The sequence below is a fragment of the Lagenorhynchus albirostris genome, chromosome 10 (genome assembly GCF_949774975.1).
Source record: "Lagenorhynchus albirostris chromosome 10, mLagAlb1.1, whole genome shotgun sequence".
NCBI lineage: Eukaryota > Metazoa > Chordata > Mammalia > Artiodactyla > Delphinidae > Lagenorhynchus > Lagenorhynchus albirostris.
Genome location: NC_083104.1, coordinates 68,084,800 through 68,109,753, shown reverse-complemented (window position 1 = coordinate 68,109,753; position 24,954 = coordinate 68,084,800). Strand labels below are relative to the sequence as shown.

The window sequence follows — 24,954 nt, the reverse complement described above, 5'->3', positions numbered from 1 at the left end:
ACAAATAGAAGTGTGTGCTTCAGGGGCTTCCCGTTCTCTTCACCTGTACTTCTCTCGCCAAGAGCAACAGACGGGCAGTTGCAGATTGAGCCTGTCTCTCCTCCCCTGCAAGTTGGTGCTGGGAGCTAGTGGAAGAGAATTGTGTTGAGAGAGTTAATACTGAGTTAGAGAAAAGTGGAAGTGTGGTAATAGTGCAAGGGGAGGAGCGAGAAATTAAATGGTATCTTTTTAGAAGTCTGCCTTATTGCAGTCTGCATTGCTCCTTGGGGATTTTTCTACTGAGTACAAGAAAATCAGCAAGCACTTCCTGAAAAACCCAGATGAAATTACTGCCATAAATTTTTATTTTTTTTCATGGTATAAAACCCTTAATTTAGATGGGGAGGGTTTATTACCAGTGTTTTCTTGGCATGGCTAAGTTCAATTAATTTCAGATGACAAGCTCACCCCCGCCTTTTGCCTTTTTTCTTTTTTTTTTTCCCCTAGTATGTGAAAAGTACAATTTGTTATTGGTTTACCTTTGGCTCTGGAGACCTCATTAAGGGCCCAAGAAAGGGATTCTGTCTTTCTTTGCTACCTTTCTGTTTTCTGCAGGATTCAGACCATTTGCATTGTCATATGGAAAGTATGTGTGGTATATGTGTGAGGTGAAGGTTGGCAGATAAAACTGGTGGTGTTTACACCTTTTTTTTTTAACATCTTTATTGGAGTATAATTGCTTTACAATGGTGTGTTAGTTTCTGCTTTACAACAGTGAATCAGTTATACATACACACATGTTCCCATATCTCTTCCCTCCTGTGTCTCCCTCCCTCCCACCCTCCCTATCCCACCCCTCTAGGCGGTCACAAACCACCTAGCTGATCTCCCTGTGCTACGCGGCTGCTTCCCACTAGCTATCCACTTTACGCTTGGTAGTGTATATATGTCCATGCCACTCTCTCACCTCGTCACAGCCTCCCCCTACCCCTCCCCATATCCTCAAGTCCATGCTCTAGTAGGTCTGTGTCTTTATTCCCGTCTTACCCCTAGGTTCTTCATGACCTTTTTTTTTTTCTTTGATTCCATATATGTGTTAGCATACAGTATTTGTTTTTCTCTTTCTGACTTACTTCACTCTGTATGACAGACTCTAGGTCCATCCACCTCCCTACAAATAACTCAATTTCGTTTCTTTTTATGGCTGAGTAATATTCCATTGTATATATGTGCCACATCTTTATCCATTCATCTGTTGATGGACACTTAGGTTGCTTCCATGTCCTGGCTATTGTAAATAGAGCTGCAATGAACATTTTGGTACATGACTCTTTTTGAATTATGGTTTTCTCAGGGTATATGCCCAGTAGTGGGATTGCTGGGTTGTATGGTAGTTCTATTTGTAGTTTTTTAAGGAACCTCCATACTGTTCTCCATAGTGGCTGTATCAATTTACATTCCCACCAACAGTGCAAGAGGGTTCCCTTTTCTCCACACCCTCTCCAGCATTTATTGTTTGTAGATTTTTTGATGATGGGCATTCTGACCGGTGTTTACACCTTTTAAATATTGCAAGTTAAGAAATTGTTACCACATTCAACGAAGTATTCAACTAAGTATTCAAGTAAGATAGGGACCTCAGCTTAAGATGAGTTCTCTGAAAAGAATGTGGGCACATTTAGACAGGAAAACTTGTTTAGCTGTCCTGACAGTTCATACGTAACATACCTGGTTGTTTGAAAACAGGAACAAGATGTCAACAGAATATTGTATTTAATCACACTCCTAAGACATAGCGTGCTGCACCTTCAAGTTCTTGTTCCTATCAGAATACTGTGAGTATATCTTGCAAACAAGGGGAAATAATCTATGGTGTTTTGTTTTGTTTTTCTTTGCATGGTAACATAGAATCTATTGTAGTGTGAATAAAAGGAGTTGCAGGAGATTCATCACTGTTTGTAAAGTGTGCTGTCTGTGTCTTTCAGCATGTGAGTCTTTATTTTACTTACCAAGCAGATATAAAAATTAGAATCGATGAGATAGAGAATATATATTGAATAAATAAGCAATGCAAACAGAAGTTTTACCATTATAACAAATAAATACCCTGCCTCAGAGGTTGGAGATTAGAATCCTGTTACATTAAATGCTTGACAATTAATTAGCTATTGTTTATAAAATTCCCAAGATGACAAGTTACTTAAGTTCTATTATTAAGAGTAGCTGGATTAGTACTAATAATGTTCAATGCCATTGGCAACAATGAGGTGATTTTAAAAATAAAGATAAATGTGGGTGATCATAGTCAAAGTGATTTGTGTGCTGAATGCAGAGGAGGCAGCCCCTGTGCACAGTGTTCTGAGACTGCGGTGTGGAATGTGCAGTACTTGGCACGGTGCTCTGAGACTGCAGTGTGGAATGTGCAGTACTTGGCACAGTGTTCTGAGACTGCAGTGTGGAATGTGCAGTACTTGGCACGGTGTTCAGAGACTGCAATGTGGAATGTGCAGTACTTGGTACAGTGTTCAGAGACTGCAGTGTGGAATGTGCATTACTCGGCACGGTGTTCAGAGACTGCAGTGTGGCATGTGCAGTACTTGGTACAGTGTTCTGAGACTGCAGTGTGGAATGTGCAGTACATGGCAGTGTTCAGAGACTGCACTGTGGAATGTGCGATACTTGGCACAGTGTTCTGAGACTGCAGTGTGAAATGTGCAGTACTTGGTACAGTGTTCTGAGACTGCAGTGTGGAATGTGCAGTGCTTGGCACAGTGTTCTGAGACTACAGTGTGGAATGTGCAGTACTTCGTACAGTGTTCTGAGACTTCAGTGTGGAATGTGCAGTACTTGGCACAGTGTTCTGAGACTGCAGTGTGGAATGTGCAGTACTTGGTACAGTGTTCTGAGACTGCAGTGTGGAATGTGCAGTGCTTGGCACAGTGTTCTGAGACTACAGTGTGGAATGTGCAGTACTTCGTACAGTGTTCTGAGACTTCAGTGTGGAATGTGCAGTACTTGGCACAGTGTTCTGAGACTGCAGTGTGGAATGTGCAGTGCTTGGCACAGTGTTCTGAGACTACAGTGTGGAATGTGCAGTACTTCGTACAGTGTTCTGAGACTTCAGTGTGGAATGTGCAGTACTTGGCACAGTGTTCTGAGACTACAGTGTGGAATGTGCAGTGCTTGGCACAGTGTTCTGAGACTGCAGTGTGGAATGTGCAGTACTTGGCACAGTGTTCTGAGACTGCAGTGTGGAATGTGCAGTGCTTGGCACAGTGTTCTGAGACTGCAGTGTGGAATGTGCAGTGCTTGGCACAGTGTTCTGAGACTACAGTGTGGAATGTGCAGTACTTGGCACAGTGTTCTGAGACTACAGTGTGGAATGTGCAGTACTTGGTACAGTGTTATGTGACTGCAGTGTGGCATGTGCACTACCTTGGCACAGTGTTCTGAGGAGGGTTAGACAAAAGTGCTTAATTTGTTAACATTTTTTCTCTGATTTTTGTGTATTGCTTAACCACTTGTCAGAATAGTGTTCCCTTAGCAAAATTAAAGAGAAAATAAGAAAGCTGACAGAAAACAGGCTCGACAGAGGGCCAAGTGTAAGAAATGAACCCCTAGCTGTTGCTGACAGGCACTGTTTAGATTCCAAATATGCTAGATCATTCATTAGTGTGTGTGTGTGTGTGTGTGTGTGTGTGTGTGTGTGTGTGTGTGTGTTTGTGTGTGTTTTAAAATATGGTACATAGTTGATATGGAGAAAAACATGAGGGGACTTAGCTTGATTGTACAGGTTTTTGTTCTGTGGAATTTGTATCCTTAGGGTCCCATCTGTTTTGGATATAATTTTGTGAGTAAATCAACATGGAAAGAAGAACTGGCCCATCTACTAATGGGAGAAAATTACCAAAGGAGGTGATAGGCACAAATCCTTATTATGGAGAGTGAAGCTTACAAGAGGAAAGGTGTGGGGCTTCTTGATTTTTAGAATCAAAGATTTAGAAAATTGGATGGTGTGCATAAGCAGTAGTGCTCGTCAGCTCTTCCATGTGTCCCCTCACATTACCCACCTCTGATGCTGGCTCTCTCACCAGCTCAGGCCAGTGGGCTGTGAGCAGAAGGGATGTATGGCCCTTCCTGGCCAGTGCACCCGGTCCACCCCTTTGTGGGTTGCTTCCTGCTCTGTTTTTTGGGGGGCAGGGGGTGCTAGATAGCAGAACAAAACAGAACACATTTTGAAATACATATGTACCTCTAAATAATGACAGATTCAGCTATGTTCCACAGACCTATCTAGCACAATCTGCTATTTAGAAGCATGTGTAGCATTCTTTTCTGCATGAGTATGGAATGTGAACGATGGACTAGTTCTGGTGTTGTGACTGGTCCTTAATACCTCACATGAGTCCTGAAAAAACTTCATTGTGGAAAAAAATGGGATAGGTTGAATTCGGTTTTAGATATTAGAGACAGGTGCTTTCGGCAGCCAAATTCATACAAATGACCAGATTTCTGTCTTTCATACTTTGTTGGGAATCACTCCAGTTTTGATCGTACTGAAGATTTTTATTAATATGAAAGTAACTTTATAGTCAGTGTTTCTGTAGCGTCAACAAAATTTCAGAAAAGCAGTGTTAAAACTGAGGGACACCTCAGCCTTAAACCTATTTTCAGCAAACCTGACACATGTTATCCTCCGTGACTGCCTCATTCTGTAAACCTGACTATTGCCACCTCGCCTGGTTGCTTACACTTTGACTCTAACCAAGCTTGTGTAATTAAGACTTAAAAAAGTACCTTCTGTCCTGCTCGGGACTTGAGACAATAGCCAGGTCTGAAGGCTTTGCTTGCTGTAATGGTTACTCAGCTAGTTGGTTGAAGTTTTATAGCAACAAGGTTTGGAGATCCTCTAGTATGATGATTTTCATTGTAATAGGTCTTGTTGTAAGGAATAGTCATTGTATTGATAATAGTTCTTTACTAGTGAATACCTTATTTTTTTTCCTCTCCTTTGCTCTTCTCTTCCCTCCTTTTCTCTCCCTCTTTCTTTCCATGTAGTGAACTGAGAAACTTGAAGAAAGGAACCCCATGCTGCTGCCATGTGTGGGGTCCAGTAATTCTGATCATTTTGAAGAGCTAGCCAGTTCTAACACTATCCTTAGGAATTATCTTACTGAATGTAGCATCTTTTGTGATGGGTGAAATGATAGGGAATGCGATTTGGGAAAAAAACCGTATTGGGGGGCCTACATTAGAGTATATAAATCACAAATCAACATAAAGTTCATATAATACTTTATCCAGAAATTGCGACAGTAATGGGAGGTGGGAAAAGTTCCCTCCATGTGTCCATTTTGAGAAATACAGTGTTTTTATTTGGTACAGTTGCATATTCATTTCTAACAGACTGCATCTTAAAAGGATTGGACTTTTATAGATTCTATGAATATTCAGAGAGTCACCAAAACCAATTCTGTCCTTTACCTTATGCATCTAGACCCATCTGTCATTTGCTTGGTAGATAGTCCTAGCTCTGTATTGTGAATTCCCTTTTGAGAAAAAGATATTTCCCACGTGGATAGGAGGGACATACTGGTACCTTTCCTGCCCTCGTTGAAAGTTTCAACACTCAAGGTAATTCTTGGAGTGTGTGTGTGTGTGTGTGTGTGTGTGTCTGTGCTGCCAGGCCCTGCCCACTTTGGGACCTGGCATCAGCTCTCAACTCTTGTAAGCTTTTAGGGCATTGTTTAGGACACTGATGCAGAAGGGGAAGACATAATGGCTGTTGCCACTAGTAAGTCATCAGGGTACTTGGCAAGCTGGCAAAAGCTAGAAACCTTATCCATTTGCATCTTAATTGGTGTGACCATTAGCCTAAAGCCTGAATTTTAAAAGTTGTCCCTTGAGCCCTTTCTCCCTTTTACCCTCTCATTTTCCTGAAGCTGATTTGCATCTTTAAAAAAATGTTTCTCAACATTTAAAAACTCATGCCGTTTTTGATAAACTCAGAAATCTTACACCTTTCTCAATATTATTTAAAATATCCATTAACAAGTAAGAATTGCAACAAAAGAATCAAGGCAATGGCACTCTTAGAAGGATGCTCTTTTTTTTTTTTCAGTCACATGAGATCAGTGTGAAAGTGGGATCTGTTTGCTTGCCACAAGTGTTTTTCGTGTTCTTCCTAGTGACAGAGCACAGCATAGGTCACTTTCACATCAAGCTTGTTCAACTGCCTTGTTTTCATGGTCACAAAGGGCAAGAAAGCCTACTTTGCAAATATAGTCTATTTTATTATAATTATGAAAATGCATGTTCAGACTATTCATGGGCCCATCTTCCCCAGAAAAGATTTGGTTACACTCCCATACCATCTCCCACCACCTCACTGCTTTAAATACTTAACGATGAAGAGAGAAACAGATGAAAGTAATTAAGATGGGGTAATGAGTAAGATATTCTTATTCATGAGCACATCCACATCTCTCAGCCACCATCCCTGTGTGGCGGTGTTATTGCTCCTCCTTCCTAACCACCTCCAGGTCTACCTGCACGGTCCAAGTGGGTTTAATTGATTCATCCATGTGACTCCATACTCCTAACCCCGGTTCTAGTCCTCTTGGACCTAGGGAGAAGACCTAGGGAGAATAGGTCTTCTGCATTCTTTCAGTGGTAGGAAGGGTGTTCCTTGAGGATCTCCTAGAGTACAGGCACTGGGCCGAGTGTTCTACTTGCATCATTACTCTGAATCCTCAGAAGGTTCCCATGAGATGGGAACAATTATCTCCATTTTGTAGGTGAAGAAACTGAGGCGCAGAGATGTTTGCCTGCATTGCTCTGGGTGGTGGAGTCAAAATCCAAAACCCAAAGTCATTTCTACTTACATTATAGAGAGAGAGTTGCTTTCTTGGTTCCAATGAAAGGAATGATCTTTTCAAAAACATGTTCAAACTTTTCTGTTCTTTGGGTAAGCAGAAGAAGAAAAAAATTTAATTAGATAATCATTATTATTTTTTTTGAAAATAACTACCTTATTCCAACTAGTAACTATTGGGTTGGCCAAAAAGTTCATTTGGGTTTTTCCATAAGATGTTACAGAAAAACCCAGACAAACTTTTTGGCCAGCCCAATATTTTCTATAGGGTCTGGGGCAATGCAGTTGATAGAGTAGAAAACCAAGAATATTATAATCATTTAACTCATATTTTCAGTTATTATAAACAGCATTATAATCCCTTTTCATATGAGAAATCAATATATTTTCAAGAATGGAAGTATTATAGATTGGTCTAAGGGAGTTTTTTTGATAACCTGAAAGGGTAAATATCTTTCCATACTTCTTCAGAATAATATTGGAGCCCTTAACTTTGGATCCATTCTAATAGGAGTTATAGTGATTTAAAAAAGTGATGTATATACAATGAATATTTTATACTGTTATTTAAAAACAGAAATGTTCACATATAGAAAAAATGAGTAAAAGGCATTTCTGTAATTTTGAACTTGCCATATGTACTCGTATAACAGGCAAAATAGCATTCCATAATGTTTATAATCTCCCTCTAGAGCTTAGATTTTTAACACATAAAAATTAATACCACTCTAATGCTGACATTCCCGCCATTATTCTAGGCTTACAGAAAACAATTCACTCATCATTGTAGCTCTTGTCTGTCCAAGTAAGGTTTTGCTTTGTTTTTCTTTGATTTTTTTTTTAACTCTCCAGAACATTTCTTAGGAACAAATTAGATTTAAATAAAAACTTTAAATTTGGTGAGGGAAATTGTCAATGCAAAGATGACCTGGTATTGAAAATATGTGCTGAGGTAAACCACTGTATTTTTTAAAAAAAGCTAAGGTTATATTATCACCATTCAAAATGAAGATTGGCTACTGAACTTTGGCCTTTAGAAATTGCATTTTGAGCATTTGACCACTGGAGGGCGCTGTGCCACTACAAACCACTTATTCAAGTCAGAAGTCATCAAATCTTTTCGTTTGTTCTTCTCTCTAAAAAGATAAAGGATTTATATTCTTGTAATGCCAGATCAGTTCATACTTAACATTCAGCCTTTAGCTGTAGAAACTTGTTTGAATGACAGTAATGGCTTCATTTCAAGTTATTTAAATGTTTAGTACTGTGTAATTTACTCAAATGTGTATAATCCTTTATTGAACTAAATGAAAATAATATACTGTTAACATTGTTTTTAGCATTAATTAATGTGACTAATTGAAGTTAAAAACACTAAAACCAATTTCTCTGTTTTGTTGCATCATCAGCCTATAAAGAGGTTTCCCTCTGGCCCAGGCTGATTTCGGTTCAGTGCTCATCTCCCTCAGCCCTGCTCGCTGCCCCTCCACTCCCCATTCTGCTCTCTCCCTGTTATTTCTGTAGTTAATCTGATTTCAGTATTTCGACTGCTACAGTTGGTAGCAAAACTGATGAACTGTAGATCGTTTTCCTTCCGAAAACTTGTCTTTTCAATGCATTATGATAGGAGATTCTTAGCATAATTTCGTTGTTCCAAAATGAATGTAGTAATGATTAAAATCACTAAATTACTGTAAGCACTTTAAAAGAGGAAAAAAATGGAGGTAGGTCTTGACATCCCTAGTCCTGGCAGTTGGTGAGAACTCATTTTCAGCAGGAAATGGTGGAACCTCAGTATTCCTGCCTGAAGACTCCATCAACACAGCTATTGTTGCCACTGACTCTCAGTAATAATGAAAAACAAAACCAAAAGCCCCTGCTGTTTTCAAAGCTTTAGTCTGGTCTTGGAAATCAGATGAGTATAAGTCAAAACCTGGTAACACCTTTCTGGCAGCTTGCTTGTACTGCTGTGATGTGTTATATTAAAATGGCCCATTACAGTTCTCTGTTTGTAGGCATAAATAATTCTTTCTTGTTAAACATTGCGCCTCCAGGGTGCTGGAGAAAGGAACAATTTCACCCACTGCAATTGTTGATATGTGTCCTTTATTCAAAGTAATTGTTAGGTCACTGAATGCTTTGTTATTATTCTAGATTCTGGAAGTTTTGTCTGTAACCTGGACAATTTTTTAAGGGTTAAAAATGCAGAAGTACCTCATTCTTTTTAGGTTAAATTTTAGATGAGAATTGTTGTCTTGGGAAAAAAAGTTGTCTTGGCTTTAAAATAAAAAAAACCTATAAACAGAATTTGCTCCTTCTCATAGTATTCATATCATCATGTAATCCTTTATATGCAGTGGCACTATTTTATTTTGTATATAAAATCTTACATTGAAAGCTTAAATTTAATTTCATGAGCAAAATGCAATCTTATTTAATTTCATGAGCAAAATGCACATTGGCTCTGGTTTATTTGTTTACCAACAGTTTTTAAAAGGATTTATACGATATTTGTGCAAAACCATAATTTTCCTTATCATAATTATATGTATGTATATACAAATATATATCTCTATGTGTTTTAAACATTATGCGTGTATTTGCCTGTATATACACACCTAATAGTTATCTCAGTTGGGTAAAACAAAATAATAGAAACAAAGTATTATACTTAAATATATGCTATATAGCAGTTTTAGGACCTGAGCTTATGAAATTAATGAATGACAGAGTGATGTAAGTTTTTGAATTATTATTTTAGTTGCATCATTCTTCTCTTAAATCGCTAAGTGACGAGAATACCCGGTTCTTTATAAGGAACGCTTCCTTTCATTTGATCCTTACAAACGTTGTATTAGGGAGTGGATGTAAATACCAGCCCCATTTTACAGAGAAGGAAATGGAGCCATCAGAACATTAAAATTACTTTCCCAGGATCCCAGCAGTAGCATGGTGTAAAGCTGGGGCCCAGCTCAGTTTCCTGCTCTTTCCTCCTCTACCCTTCCTCAGTTGAAGGCCACTGTGAACCCTGAAGGGAAGCTGTGAACAGAGACCCCAGGAGAGGCCTGTGCTGGAAGGCTGGCCTTTGTTTCTCTGTGTGTTCTAGTCTTGCTTAGGCTGTTTCCGTGCATCAGTTTTCTCATCTCTAAAATGGGATCTGGTTAGTCTTTTTCCAGTCTTGTTCAGGACAGTGTAAACAATAATGGAGTTTTAATTTAATGAGAATTTTGAGCCTGGGGGTAAAAATCTATTTACAGTGTAGTTCTTACCTTATATGTTTTTAGAAGGGAGAAGTGGCTCTTTTCTTTTCCTTTACATCAAAAACGATAAACAAGCTTGAAGAGGAAAGTAATAGGTGGATGAGGCATCCTCCATCATTGAAACACAGGGAAGCATCTCTTCAATTATTCTTAATAAACTTTGTTGGGCCGGGTGGAGGACTCAGGATTTGTTTCTCTTCCTTCATATTGCCTCCTAGCTTTGCAATTTCTTCTCTTCTCATTGAGTTTTTTTTTTTTCATGTACTTATTGGGGTATGATAATAGATAGGCTGATTTCTTTAAGAGATGCAGTGTTATCAGTGTTTGACTGCTAAGATCAAATTAAACCATAAATTAGGACATAACATTTCCTAAAGACATTTTATGTTTTAATCAGTGCTGAGATGAGAAAGATAAATAACTACTAAAGTAGCAATAAAGTGAAGAAAATGAACCAGTGTTATTACTTAGTATTATGCAAGAAAAAAAAATTATTTGTTAAGTATATGTAAATAAATACTAGTTAGTTAGTTACCAAATAAAGGTAAGAACTTTAGCTCATTAATGTGATTTCTTGTGTCTTGTGTGACCTGGACTCAGAACTTTGCCGGTGGCACCCACAGCGCTGCTACTGTTGTCTAACCAATGCTTTTCCTTTCCTGCCAGTATCATAATACTTCCGGGCATGTATTATTTTTCACAATATTGCATTTGCAGATACTTCACAGGGACAGGAGGCAACATTTTGATCTCCACTACAACCCTGCCCACCTCTTCTTGAGACCATTTCTTCTCGTTGCTTGAGTTTCACTGCCTCTTGCCCCTTCTCGTCTCTGATCCAATCCATGCCTGCCCTCAAAGAGCTCTCTCAGCACGACCCTTGTGACACCTTCTCTCTTTCGTCTCAGAACTTTCACCACCACTTTTTCTCATCCAGGTCCCTTTTTGGGTTTTGTCTTCTGGCATTATGCCCATATCCAACATTTACAGTTCCCAGCTAACTCAGAGGAAACCACAGTGAAGTTACCTGGTGCCTCCTCTGGGAAAGATCTGTGCACTAGTGTTGAACCCTTTTCAGCTTTGGTTCCCTCTGCCTTTGACCCTGTGGGCCATGCTGACTTCTTGAAAGAATTTCTGTAACTGACACGACATGCCAAAAGGACTACATCCCTCCCATGTCAGATGTTCCTTTTTACCGTCTCTCACCTTTTTCCTCTCCTCATGGACAGGTCTCTCTGGGGTGTGGATGCTAACTAGCCCTCAGCATCTAATGCTGAGCTCCCTCCTGTCACGTGTCAAATAAGCATGAGCCTTAGAACTGGCCGTGTCTTTTGAGACTGTAGTGTCCACGCCTCTCATTTTTAGGTGAGGTATATATGGTGCTCAGGGAGACTGGGTTTTGTTTAGGGACGCGTAGCAAGTGTGGAGCAAACTGAGGACTAGCATCCTGGTCCATCCTGTAGTATTTACACTACATGTTCCTTCCATTTGGCCACCATTGGGCAGAACTTGCAGGCTGTGCGGGTTTGGAAGACTTACACTGGCTGCTTTTTAGAGACTTTAATAGGTCACCAGCCAGCTCCAGTAGATGATCCCTTGTATGGTCCCACACCAGCTTTGTGCTATTACTGATCTTATCAAAATCACAAAGAACAAAAAGCAGGGGATCAGACTAGATAGAAATGCTACACTTCTGAAATTAGAAACAACAAAATTAAAAAGACAAAATTAAAAGGTAAATGGCAAAGTGGAAAAATTACAAAATTTGTATCAGGAAAAAAGGTTAGAATCTTTGCTATTTGATTCTTAAAAGAAACAGACGAGCACCCCAGAAGAAGAGTGGGGATAGGACATGTGACATTAAGAATAGATGATTCACGGGGGCTTCCCTGGTGGCGCAGTGGTTGAGAGTCCGCCTGCCGATGCAGGGGACATGGGTTCGTGACCCAGTCCGGGAGGATCCCACATGCCGCGGAGCGGCTGGGCCCGTGAGCCATGGCCGCTGAGCCTGCGTGTCCGGAGCCTGTGCTCCGCAACGGGAGAGGCCACAACAGTGAGAGGCCCGCATACCGCAAAAAAAAAAAAAAAAAAAAGAAAAGAATAGATGATTCACAAAAGAAGGCAAATAAATAAATGGCCATGTGAAAAAAAAAGATCAACCTCATTGTGAAGCAAAGAGAAATCCTTTGTGCTTATTAAATGGGAAAATATTTTGAATTATGTTCATGGTCGTGTTGATGAGGGTGACATAAAATATTCTCTCATACATGTTGGTTCTGGAAGGATTAATTAGTTACAGCAGGAATGATACATACATACTATGGAATTGTACAACCATTAAAACTGTTTTAGGAGAATTTTATATGACACAAAAATGCTCACAAGTTGACTTGTACCTAGTTAAGTGGAAAGAAAGGTACTAAAATAACAATATTCTAATTTTTAAAATGATGTATGTATATATGGATTTTTAAAAAAGCTATAAGGAAATACACCAAATGTTAAAAGTGTTTATCATCAAATAGGATTATGAATGATTATTCTTTTCTTTAAATTTTTTTTATGTTCTATAATCAACGTGTACTATTTTTAAAATTAGAAAAAAAGAAATTAAAGTTTTTTTAAGAGGGATTGGGACTTCACCTTCAGATCACATGTTCTTTGCAGATCTGCTGGTTCTTGTCTGACCTTTTAAAAAGCTGTCTCCTGCTCCTCGATTTGCAAAAGCATGTCTCTATAGTAAAGTAAAGGCCACATGGCACAGAGAACATAGCCCCAGCCTCGGGGCCGGAACGAATCACTGTGCTGTGTGTGCATGTCCTCGTGGCCTGAAGAAGCCACTGCCCCACCCCCGCCCCGGGGGGCTTCTTCATTTACAGAATGAAAGTGTTGGCTCCTAGTATCTATAAGGCCCTGTTCAGCTCTGAGATTGGATCATTCTCATTTTTCCCCGAGCTCCTCAGTACTCTCCTTTCCTTCTTAGGCCCCCTTATATCATCTAACTGATCTAGGTTGAGAGGCCAGACCCACTTTATGATCTGAGTCTGGGAAGTTTTGTTGTTTTTGGTAAAAGAAACGAACAAACAAACCCTCCAAAGATACTTTCTAAAACCTTCAGGGAGTTGATTTTTCTTAGCAGGTATATTATTCTCTATTACAACTATTCCATACTTGTGCATACATTTTTAGGCTCTAGAACAAGGGTCAGCAAACATTTTGCTAAAGGACCAAAAAGTAACTGTTTTAGGCTTTATGGGCCACACAGTCTCTGTGACATGTTCTCCTCCTTTTTTTCCTTTAAACAACTCTTTTAAAAGATGTGAAATTCATTCTTAGCTCGCAGGCCGTAAGCAGGCCATAATCTGCTGACCTCTGTTCATAACTTTAGAGGAACAAGGAATTATTTTGTCATACCCAGTGATACTTGTAAACTTGTTTTTCTTTTCTCATATTTCTAAGACAGCTCTTCAGACTATAAATAAAGTAATCCTTCAAGATGACACAAGAGAATTTATATAATGGCTAACCAAAAGCACATTATTTTGTCCAGTTCATCAAACGTCTGTGTAACCAAAAGCTCTAAGATGGAATCTGCATTATAGTGCTGTTTTAAGTTGTTCTTTATAGCATGTTGTTTATATTATTCCTGAAAATACCTTAAAATCCTAGACTTGGGTGAAGATTTTAAGAAAACTGATCCTCATGTTTTTAGCAGGGCTATGTCCAGTGCTTTAAACTCTCCCTTTTAAACATAGTGGTCAGGAGCACAGATTTTATAGTCAAACAGATCTGGGTTTGGTCCCACCTTGGTCATTTATCAACTATGTGGCCTTTTCAAGTTAGTTAGCTCTGCTAAGCCTTGGTCGTCTCATCTCTAAAAGGAGGACAGTAGTAGCTTGTGTCTCCTCACAGGGCAGCTACAAGTGTCAAAGGAGAGCATACTTACAACACAGTCTGGGCACTGCTCTTGGCACACAGGAGGCACTCAGTTGATACAGGATTATTATTATCCCTTTTAGTTTTAAAAGACTCTTCAGTGTTCTTCTGGAACTAATTATCTTTTAAAAAATATTTTATTTTTATTTACTTGGTTGTGCTGGGTCTTAGTTGCGTCAGGCAGGCTCCTTAGTTGCGGCATGCATGTGGGATCTAGTTCCCCGACCAGGGATCAAATCCTGGGAACCCTGCATTGGGAGCGTGGAGTCTTAACCACTGCGCCACCAGGGCAGTTCCTATAATCCTAAATAGTAGTCAGTTTCAGGAAGTGTTTCCATAACTAACTCACATCTCATCTACTCTAGAACTTAAACCCAGTCTGCTGAACCTGTAGTCCATTTCTTTTTATTTAATCTTCATTAGACATTAAAGAAAACTAGTAATGACCCCCTGAAGAATGAAAGTAGAATATTTTCTCATTAATTCTAGTTCTGTTAACCTTTTTCATAAGTCTGATTTCCCTGTATGCTAGTTATTATTATGTTTCAACTTTCCCCTTCCTGTGCTTTTCTGTAGTTGAAGAGCAAAGAGCTGGACACAATATCCTAACCAAGGACTTCATCATCATTTCATTCCTCCATTCAGTAAATATTTACAGAGTACCTATCATGTACTAAACACTGTGCCTGGAGCTAGACATACAGCTTGAACAAGACCAAGTCCCTGCCCTTGTTGAGCTTAGGCTCTCACAGGAGAGGTAGACAAATGAGATGTGAAAAATAAACATGACACTTTTTAGTGTAGTGTTGGAAGGAATTGGAAAGGGGTGATGAGCTAGCAGGTGACTAAGTTTGGGGAACGGACACTTGGGCAGGAAGATCAGGGAAGTCCTCTGTGAGCAAGTCAGTTGAGCTGAGACTTGACTTATCACAGTTGGCCATGCAGAGAGCTAAGAGAAGAGTGCTCTAGGCTAATGAACAGCAGTGGTAAAGGCTGTGAAGTGGGAACTATCTTTGGGTGTTTGAGGAACTGAAAAAAGGCAGTGTAAGTCTGAAATCTGGTGGTGGATAGTGTGCAGGGTGTTGGGAGAAGGTATGGCTAGCAATGAGGCAGAGAGGTAGGCAGGAGCCAGGAACTACTGGGCCTCGGTGACATGGAATTTATGCTAAGAATGATGGGAAGCCATTGGAGGGTTTAAGTCAGGGAATAAAATAACTTGGTTTATAGTTTTGAAAGACCACTCTAGCTACTGTGAGAATGGGCTATGGGGGGGACAGGAATGAGGCAGGCAAGGAGAAGCAGACAGAGAAAACTGCAAAGGAGCTGCAGTGAGGCAGAAAGAAAACAAGGAGAGGGTTTTCATGGAAGCCTAAAGAAGACAGTTTCAATATGGGCTGAGGGGAGATGAGAGTGGGCAGTAGATGCTACGCAAGACAGATAAGAACAGAAAAGTCACTAATGGCAAGGTGGACCTTATTGGTGACCTTGCTGAGAGTCAGTTCGTTGGAGCAGTGGGAGAAGGGAATGGAGGTGAGGTAATAGGGATGGCAATAAATGTAGAAGATGAAAGGAGTGTCACCGGGAAGGGAGGCAGAGAAATGGCAAAGAGGCCAGAGGGCTCAAGGTCAAGGGAGGATGATATTAAGGTATGCTTGTATGCACGTTGGAATGACTCCACAGGAAGGGAGGATTTGATAATGCAGGAGAGTGGATCGTTAAAGGACCGTGTCCCTGATATGAGAGAGGGGCTTGGCCCTGGGACTCAAGTGGAAAGTTGGCTTTAGGTAGGAACGAGGTTACTTCTTCCATTGCAGCAGAGTATGTAGATTGACTGAGATGGAAATGCAAGTATTACCTTCATGTTCACAATCCTTGCATTTCACTTGGATCTTTGTGGTATATTATGGCCCTCTAGTTCTTTTTGTGCTGTTGTGCTGATTTATTTGTGCAATATATTTTTTTCTCCCCCTCCAGGCCATGTATCTCACATACGGATCTGTTTACATGTCTGCTCTCCCACTAAACTGGCATCTCTTCAACAAGAGTGGTTATCTTTGTATCTCCAGACACAGCTCAGTGTTTGGCAAGAACTGAGTTGAAGGGATGACAGCTGCATCAGTACAACGGACTCATGTAATAGCTACACAAACATGCAGTAGAAAGAAAAGTAATTTGAGAGCATGTAAAATTAGATGTTTGCATTACTTAGAAGAATTAATATGGTTTTTCTTACCTAAGTTGAATAGTTACTGATTACCAGAGCTGAGGAGTAGCTAAGGGTGAAAAAAAGGACCACCTCACTACCACATAGAGGAAGGTGGGATTTTTTTTTGAAAATTCTCTTAAGAAAGTCTTTTTTTAAAAAAAGTTATTTTGTTCAAGTATAGTGATTTACAATGTTGTGTTAATTTCTGCTGTACTGCGAAGTGATTCAGTTATATGTATATATATATATACATACACACATATACATACATATATATATACATTCTCTTTCATATTCTTTTCCATTATGGTTTATCATAGGATATTGAATATAGTTCCCTGTGCTATACAGTAGGACCTTGTTGTTTATCCATCCTATATATAATAGTTTGCATCTGCTAAACCCAAACTCCCACCCTGTCCCTCCCCAGTCCCTCCTCCCCCTTGGCAATTCACTCTCTATGTGAGTCTGTTTCATACCTAAGTTCATTTGTGTCATATTTTAGATTCCACATATAAGTGATATCATATGGTATTTGTCTTTCTCTTTCTGACTTACTTCACTCAGTATGATAATCTCTGGGTCCATCCGTGTTGCTGCAAATGGCATTATTTCATTCTTTTTTATGGCTGAGTAGTATTCCATCGTATATATGTAGCACATCAAGAAAGTGGTGTTCTAAAAGCCCCTTTGAGTAGGGATGAGTTAGTGTCTGGCATGCTGTGGTGGAAAACATAGTTCTAGGTTCAGGAGAAAGTGATACCCAAACCTATGTGAGATAAAGCAAATCCCAGAATGGTGAGCTTGCTTGTGGGGATCTCAGTAGCAGGGGAAGTCTTGTGTTTAGAACAAGAGTAGACGTGCAAGAGATATGACCTAAGCAGATTTGTGCTGAAATGAGTGAGAACACCTTTATAGAAAATTTCAGTTTACCATATGTAGCTCTTTCCCAAGGGCTTTTTACTCAGATTGGGGAAAAAGACACAACAAAACAAAACAGTTAACTTTCCCCTTCAACACTATACAGCACATCCTAAATGAAACATGACTTTCTGAGTTACAAGCTGCTGCCCCTGGCAAAGAGGCTGGTTGTAAGTGCATAATCTCAATGTGTGCCCTGAAATTAATGTTCTGTGGGCGCTCCAGGTTTGTGTGACATACTGTAAGTTATATCCAACCCAACTGTTCTTCTAACTGCCTGCATTAAGTATCATGAAATGAGTTCCCCTGAAAGGAACCATCTGAATAAAGCAGCTTTTATGCCTTTATAACTCCTTACTGCATGACCCCAGGTCACCACTGTTGGTATTAGGAGCTTTCTCTCCCACTTTTCACTCTTCTTGCCTTTAATGGACGGACAGAATCCACATCAGGCTCTCTCTCAGCTTCCAGGTGCTGGCAAATGGTACTGCCATTCCCGTTGTGGGGGAAGGAGGCAGGCACTGGCCTCTCTCTCCATCATGTGTCTTCTCTTCCCAGGATGTCAACTGGAGAAAGGTCACAGTCAGAGCTGCCCACCCCACCGAGTTCGTTTTCTCCAGATTCATTAAAATGCTGCTTTCATCTTTCCCTTGGATTTTTACTTTTCAAAACACTTTCCGTTGTGCGGCCTCATTTTATTTTATATTGAGATGACAACCTAACATCTCACCAAGTATCAACTGGGAATACAATTCTGCCCTCACTGTGCTGTGCCATCTTGCCAAGTTCTGTTTTTGTTACTCAGCTTTCATTCAGAAAGGAATTAATTTGAGTTATATGATGCCACAGTTGTCTCCTTAAAGAAGGCTAGATGCTTGCACATCTTGGGAAAGTATCTGTGAATGTACTTGAATCTTCCAGATTAGGTGCCATTCCTCTTCTCTCTCCTTTCCCTCTCACATCATCATAGGGTCCCCTCATGTTAGAATTAAATCTTCCTATTTTGCCTGTCCCTTCTCAGTGGGATTTTACTGAAGGGGCCCTTGCTTTCTGTCTTTATTTCCTTTTACCTGAGAGAAGCTGATGCACGGGAAAAGGCATTTTTGAGTCTAAACATAAGGCTACTGCCGTAAGAGAAGAGAATTTTTATACTGCAGAAGATGCCCAGGTGTTAGTTTACTCCCCCAGGAGGATTTTGAACAGGCTTGGATTCAGAAATGAAAATTCTTGTTCCAGGGTGTGTTGATCGAGCAGTAATGGCAGCATCAGTGGCCCCATCACACAGATGTGGTTCAGAAAGGGTGTTTCCTTTTACAGCAGTGATTCAGCTCTCGACTTGGCTTTTAAAATGGTGGAAAATTTTGGAGAAATGAGATCTTTTTCTCTAAAGATTTTAATAGGTGCTGACAGAGAGGAGCCAGCAGCACCAGGATGGTGCTGCTGGAGAGTGAGCAGTTCCTGACAGAGCTGACCAGCCTCTTCCAGAAGTGCCAGTTGTCGGGCAGCGTGTTCATCACCCTGAAGAAGTATGGTGGTCGAACTAAACCCATTCCAAGGGAGGGTTCTGTGGAGGGCTTTGAGCCCTCAGACAACAAGTGTCTGTTAAGAGCTACCGATGGGAAAAAGAAGATCAGCACTGTGGTGAGCTCCAAAGAAGTGAATAAGTTTCAGATGGCTTATTCAAGCCTATTGAGAGCTAACATGGATGGGCTGGAGAAGAGGGACAAAAAGAGCCAGAGTAAGACGAGCAAAGCAGCGCAGTGAAGGGCACCAGATCTCCCGCTTTCACCAGCTAACCACTGAATTGCTATTTTTCCTTTGGTTTTTACTTTTGGCCACAAAGCTGGGTTTCTGATTCCCCTACAATAACTGTTTTCATGTGAGATTAGGGTCAATTTTGGATGGAAGAAGGGCTGTAGTGTTTACAGGGTAGTTACAAGAAGCCAGTTTATTTTAGATCTGGCTAAGTGGTCTGTGTTGTGTGGTTGTATGTTTCTGGGTAATAGTTTACAGTCTCCGTAGCCATCTGTGAAGAGCACTGTATCATTAAACGTGTATTTGTCAGCACTGACCATCCTTTATTCCTTTTCCCACCCCATAAAAAGTTTCTGGCAATAGCTCCTCATTCTGGAATGATGTGATTATGAATAGGCTTTAGGCCCTGTCTTATGGGTTACTGGAATTGAAACCTGACAATTTTATAAAAAGTTGTGTTATTTCATGGTATTTTTCCCAACTTGCTGTATAATTTTACCATCATAGTTCCTTTAGCAAATTTGAATGAGTTCTCATAGCCAAATGAGAGTTTGCTTAATCAAACTAAGGACAAGCCTATTACAAAATCATCAAGAATAAAGATCCCAAGTTAGAAAAAAAAAAGATTTTAATAACTTTGCCATTGGCCTGTCAGCATAATCACTGCCTCACATTTGTCATGTAACCAATTTATGTTTTTACCAACATGAAGGACAATATTTGTTTTATGTTTTCTCCTTTCTGTCTTTCCATTTTTTCCCATTACACTGTGAATTATCAGATAAACTTAAATAGGAAGGTTGATACTAAGTTAACCAGAGTTTGGGTAACCCTGCTTGTGTGAGAAGCTGGGGGTGGAGTGGGGTGGGGACTGAATGGGTTGTGTGTCTGAACTATGATCATGTTGATGTGTTCCACATTGGGCCCCTGCCGGCTTCTAATTACCTTTCATCGTATATTTGGAAACTATCTTATAGCCAGAACAAAGCCCAGGGAAATCTCTACTATTATAGTTTTGGTCATGTTCTTGTAGTTTCCATCTGAAAACAACACAGTTTAGAGGGAACTTTTTGAACTTTTTGAGAACTCCTGAGACTCTTATTTTGTCTTTGCCTGCAGCCAAGATAATTGAAGCATTGTTGGTCTATTTCAGGGGCACATCTTCAGGTAGCATGTGATACTATTTGGGATGTTCTGATAGAACAAAGGGAACACAACTTGTAGCGCTTCCTGCAGTGATAATTCTGGTTCTATGTGTGATGAAAATGAAATGGAATTTTAGCACACAAGACATACCAAGGCAACTTAGTCATTAACAGTAGCAGCCTCTCTTGTAATTTCCAAAGTCTCCTCTGATTTTTAGTGTGTCGATTGTTCATTCCCTTCCTCAAGGAAATCAAGATTCCTCAGCCTTTCCCTACAGTGGCTGAAGCTGAAATAGATTCACACAGAGTTTGAAGGTGAGTGAAATAGGTCAGAGCCCATCCAGAAGCTCAGGGCCCACATTTCTTCCCTCCTTTATTCTTCTGCTTTGTCTGCTTGTACACATTGCCTCTCAGTGAAGAGACACCAGAGATGGTCCTCTAAGCAGAGAATGGGAATAAGCAGCGTCAGATTCAGTCATGCAGAAAGGGTTGTAAATGAATGATGAGATTGGGTGCCATCCTCACTGCCAGCTGTGTAATTCTGTTAAAAAAATGGGAGACAGGATAGAGATAGTCAAATCATGCTAATAAGTCTATTTATCAAGCATCCACATGCCCAGAGATGCCTAAAAGACCAGAAAATGGAGGTGTCAGATGAAATATGTGGGTAAATTAATATGATTTTCAAATCAATAAACACAAAATATTTTAAAGATGGTCAGGCTCATGAAAGCACAGTACTCACAAATCTATAACCTTCCTCTGCACACGGCCCCTCCCCTCTCTCACACATATACACACACACAAGCAGAGACTGGTAGTAAACTTTTTGAACTTCTGACCCCTACCTAGTAGAAGGCATTCGCGGGAACAGAGAGGAAACAACATATTGACCACATGGTTACTTCCTCTTAAGCACTTGCACATACTTCCCTCTCATTTAATCCCACACAGCATTCCTGTGCAGCAGGGATATTCTCATTTTTACAGATGAAGAAATTGAAACTCAGAGAGGTCACACTGTTAAAAAAAAAAAAAAATTGTGGGACTAGATTTCAAAACCATGTCAGTTTGACTCCAAAGACCTTGAGTGGATTCTCTTTCCACTAAACCATGCTTCCTTGCCAGAAAATTACTGATATCTTTACTCCATGTATTTGTAGAATTTTTGCTGGGTTTGAGTCAAGTTGATGATTTTTTATTTTTGGCTGTGTTGGGTCTTCGTTGCTGCACGCGGGCTTTCTCTAGTTACGGTGAGCGGGATCTACTCTTCGTTGCGGTGTGTGGGCTTCTCATTGTGGTGGCTTCTCTTGTTGCAGAGCACAGGCTCTAGGCACATGGGCTTCAGTAGTTGTGGCTCATGAGCTCTAGAGCGCAGGCTTAGTAGTTGTGGCTCATGGGCTTAGTTGCTCTGCGGCATGTGGGATCTTCCTGGACCAGGGCTCGAACCCGTGTCCCCTGCAGCATTGGTAGGCAGATTCTTTGTTTTTTTTTTTTTTTGGTAGGCAGATTCTTAACCACTGCACCACCAGGGAAGCCCCAAGTTAATGATTCCTAAATGACTCTGGGATAAGAGGACCTCCTGTCGAGGCTTTACAAAAAACCTAATATCCCCAGTTAGTATTGCTTTCGTCCTCACTTTCTTAACTATAATCAGCATTGATTCTTTCGTGTTCCCTGATAGCATTAAGTTATGATAACATTAGGGTGACAGAAAATAAAATTGGCAAATCTGGATACTGCTTAGTAGATCAGTAAAATGTGAGAATTGGCAACAGTTAAAGTAGGTCTTATCTAAAAAGTATGGACATAAATATAAAGCATAGGATTTAAAACCATTTCAGGTAAAAATAACTTTGTTTGCTAAACAAGCTTTTTTAGGTGTAAAGGAAAATACAGTCTTGCTTCTGAGCATCTTATTATAAGCATGATTCTGCCCCTAGCATGACTATTCAATTTTATTCAGAACTTACATCTAGCACATAGTAGGTACTAGGTAAAGGTTTGTGTCTTCCTAAAATTCGTATGTTGAAGCCATACCCCCCAAAGTGATGGTATTTGGAAGTGGGGCCTTTGGAGGTAATTATGTTTAGATGAGGTCATGAGGGTGGAATTAGTGTCCTTATAAGAAAAAGAAGAGAGATCAGCACCCTCCACTCCTCACCCTGAAACTTGAGGACACAGTGAGAAGGCTGCCCTCTGCAAGGCAGGAAGAGGGCTCTCAACAGGAACCAAATTGGCTAGTGCTTTGATCTTGGACTTCCCAGCTCCCAGAACTGTGAGAAGTAAATATTTTGTTTAAGCCACCCACTCTGTGGTATTTTGTTATGGCAGCTGAGGTAAGATAGGCTAGTTGAAATGAATCTCAGTCTCTAATCAAGAGACCTTGCAGTGACTTTATTTTGCTTCTGTTCCTTTTACTTCTGAATTGCTGTATTCTCCTCTGATTTTGACTGTCATCCCCAGTGATTAGAGAAAGAAAGCACGCATTAATATTTCTCTTTTCCTTCCTCCAACTTCTGCCTCAGTGCAGTTCATGCCATCTCAGGAGCTCTTCCATTTTAGGAAAGACATCTGTCTTTGCCATGTATCCCCAGTCCTCAGCCCTTATTACTCGTCTTCAGAACCCTCCCATCCCAGGGGTCATTTCACCTAAGCCTGGATGTCGTTGGCAGGACCCTTCATAGCGGTGTTGCTGCCCACCCCTCCCTGTGCATATTTTAAAAATCAGTTAACCAAAGTTTCCATTTAAAAGCTCCAAGGGAAAATTAGGTAGAGTAATAACATTTTCTTATGATTATTTGCCATATTGGCATTGAGGCAGAGAAATCTGTTAGAAAAACTGTTTGCTCTTTTCCCATGTGTCCATATTGAATAATGTAGAGCTGGATATGCTGTCTCTATTCTGAAGCTGTCATGTGCTGTAATAACTGGTTTGACACTTACTATCTTTTTTAATGCAAAGAGGAAATTGTCAGAGTTTGCAACAGTAAAGTAGATCCTTTTTATTATTTTCACTTGAAAGTGTTTTTTACTCTCTTTGTCTTGATAAAACAAGTTTATGTGGTAAAAGACAATGGCATGACATGAAATGCCAGAATTTGGACAGTATCAGAGCAGAGCAGGAGTCAAATGAATCATTAATTGGTATTTTTTAGAACCAGTGTTTATAACCAAAGCTGTCAACTTAAATCACAGCCTAACCTTACAGGATCTTAGTGCTTTATCAGAATAATTATTCATCAGTGACTTTCATATTTCTTCCTGGAGTGGTGAAAAGCATCCTTTCCATGCTGGTTCATAAGCACATATCACACACCCTGGCTTCATTCAGGTCTGCATTCGTTCATCGTAGGAGGAAAGATGTACACTGAATTATGCTTTTAATTTTATATCCCTGGGAAGAATTCATGATCAGTTTATTCTGGCCTTTATGCTGTGCTGCCTTGAAAACAATTCTAAAGTGCCTAATGGCTAAGCTTAAAAGCTACTTTCATTTACTTTCAGTGAACCTTTGATATTCAACAGTTATATTAAACAGAGTGAAAAACACAATGGCAATCCCAAATGCATTTTCTCCAGCCTGTCAAATGAACATTCAGGAAATCAAATGGACATTTCCAAACTTGTTTGCCAGTTTACATTCTTTGAAGAGTTAGAGAGAAGGGCTCTTGGAGGTCACTGCCATAGAATGGTCTGGGGAAATGACCACTGAATGTGAGCAATTGCATTTCCAGGCCTGGCTCTGCCACTGCCACTGCCTCTCCTAGGGACCTGCAGAGAGTCTCTCTGTACTTTTAGAACTCAGTTTTCTCTTTTACTAATTTCAGTGATTGAGCTAGATCCTATCTCAGGTCTCTTCCCTGCCCTAACCATCTGTGATTCAAAGGGGGAAGTAATGGCAGCAGCTTTTGGCCAAGAAGCAGCAGGGACCCAGGAGATCATGGCCATGCTAGTCTTCTGAGAGCCAAATAGTGGCCCCTATATAGAATAACTTCATTCTGAACAACCAGCAAATATTAAATGCCTCCTTAGAAGATGCTGCGCTTGGTGCTGGGGGCAGGACAAAGAAGTGAAATCATAGTCAATTTGACAGATAAGTGAGAGCTAAGGGCACAGAAAAGAAATTGATGAGTCAAGGCAGCAAATGTTATGTCAGATGAGTGCTTTGTGTAGTAAATGTTGAGAGCAGGAATGGAGGTACTAAGGGAGGCCCTCACAGACTCAGCTGCAGAGCAGAAGTGTGCCATGTGCAGGCAGTGGTAGAGGCAGGTCTGTGGGAAACAGAATCACAGACTTGTGCGCAAGGATTGGGAGGGCAATAGGGAGCTAGGCTGAAGTTTCTTTCTTTTAGGTGTAGCCATTACTAGGAGATTTTTCTGAGAATAAAAGTATTATTATTGTAGAAAGTTTGGAAACCAGAAAAACATATTAAGAAAGTAAAAATCACCTATAACCTCCCAATCCATAGATCACTACTTTGATCTATTTCTTTTTAGTCATGTGTATTCTTTTTAAAAATAAACTTCAGGTCAAATTATATATGTTTTACATCCTGTTTTCATTTAATGTTGTATTGTGTTTCCCCACATTATTAAATATTCCTTGAAAACATTTTTCAGGGCTGTATGTTATTTCATTATACAGGTGTTCCATAATTTGAAGCACATGTAGATTGTTTTTACTTTGATATTGTAAATACTACTGTGATGAACATTCATATAAATTTTTGCTTAATCTTATATATAAATTACCTGATTATTTGCGATTTCAAAGAATTATATTTCAACTTTCATAGAATTTTATGTGGCAGTTGAGGAGTTTGAACTTTAAATTATAGACATTAGATACCACCTAAATTTTTTTTATCATGATGTT

The 24,954-nt window shown here is 40.0% G+C and overlaps 2 protein-coding genes across 6 annotated transcripts in view; both read left to right on the top strand.

Annotated features, from left to right (window-relative positions):
* BTBD9 (BTB domain containing 9) overlaps positions 1–24,954 on the top strand; it is a 414,901-nt gene that overhangs the window by 116,768 nt on the left and 273,179 nt on the right. The gene's annotated exons all lie outside the window — the stretch shown is intronic.
* Positions 18,584–18,983, top strand: LOC132528135 (signal recognition particle 14 kDa protein-like). The gene has a single exon (XM_060164167.1). It carries the CDS (start codon positions 18,608–18,610, stop codon positions 18,938–18,940), a length of 333 nt encoding a protein of 110 aa, XP_060020150.1. The 5' UTR covers positions 18,584–18,607; the 3' UTR covers positions 18,941–18,983.

Bases quoted from the DNA above. Each gene is read 5' to 3' on its own strand.
- LOC132528135 (XM_060164167.1), top strand. From the start codon at position 18,608: ATGGTGCTGCTGGAGAGTGAGCAGTTCCTGACAGAGCTGACCAGCCTC.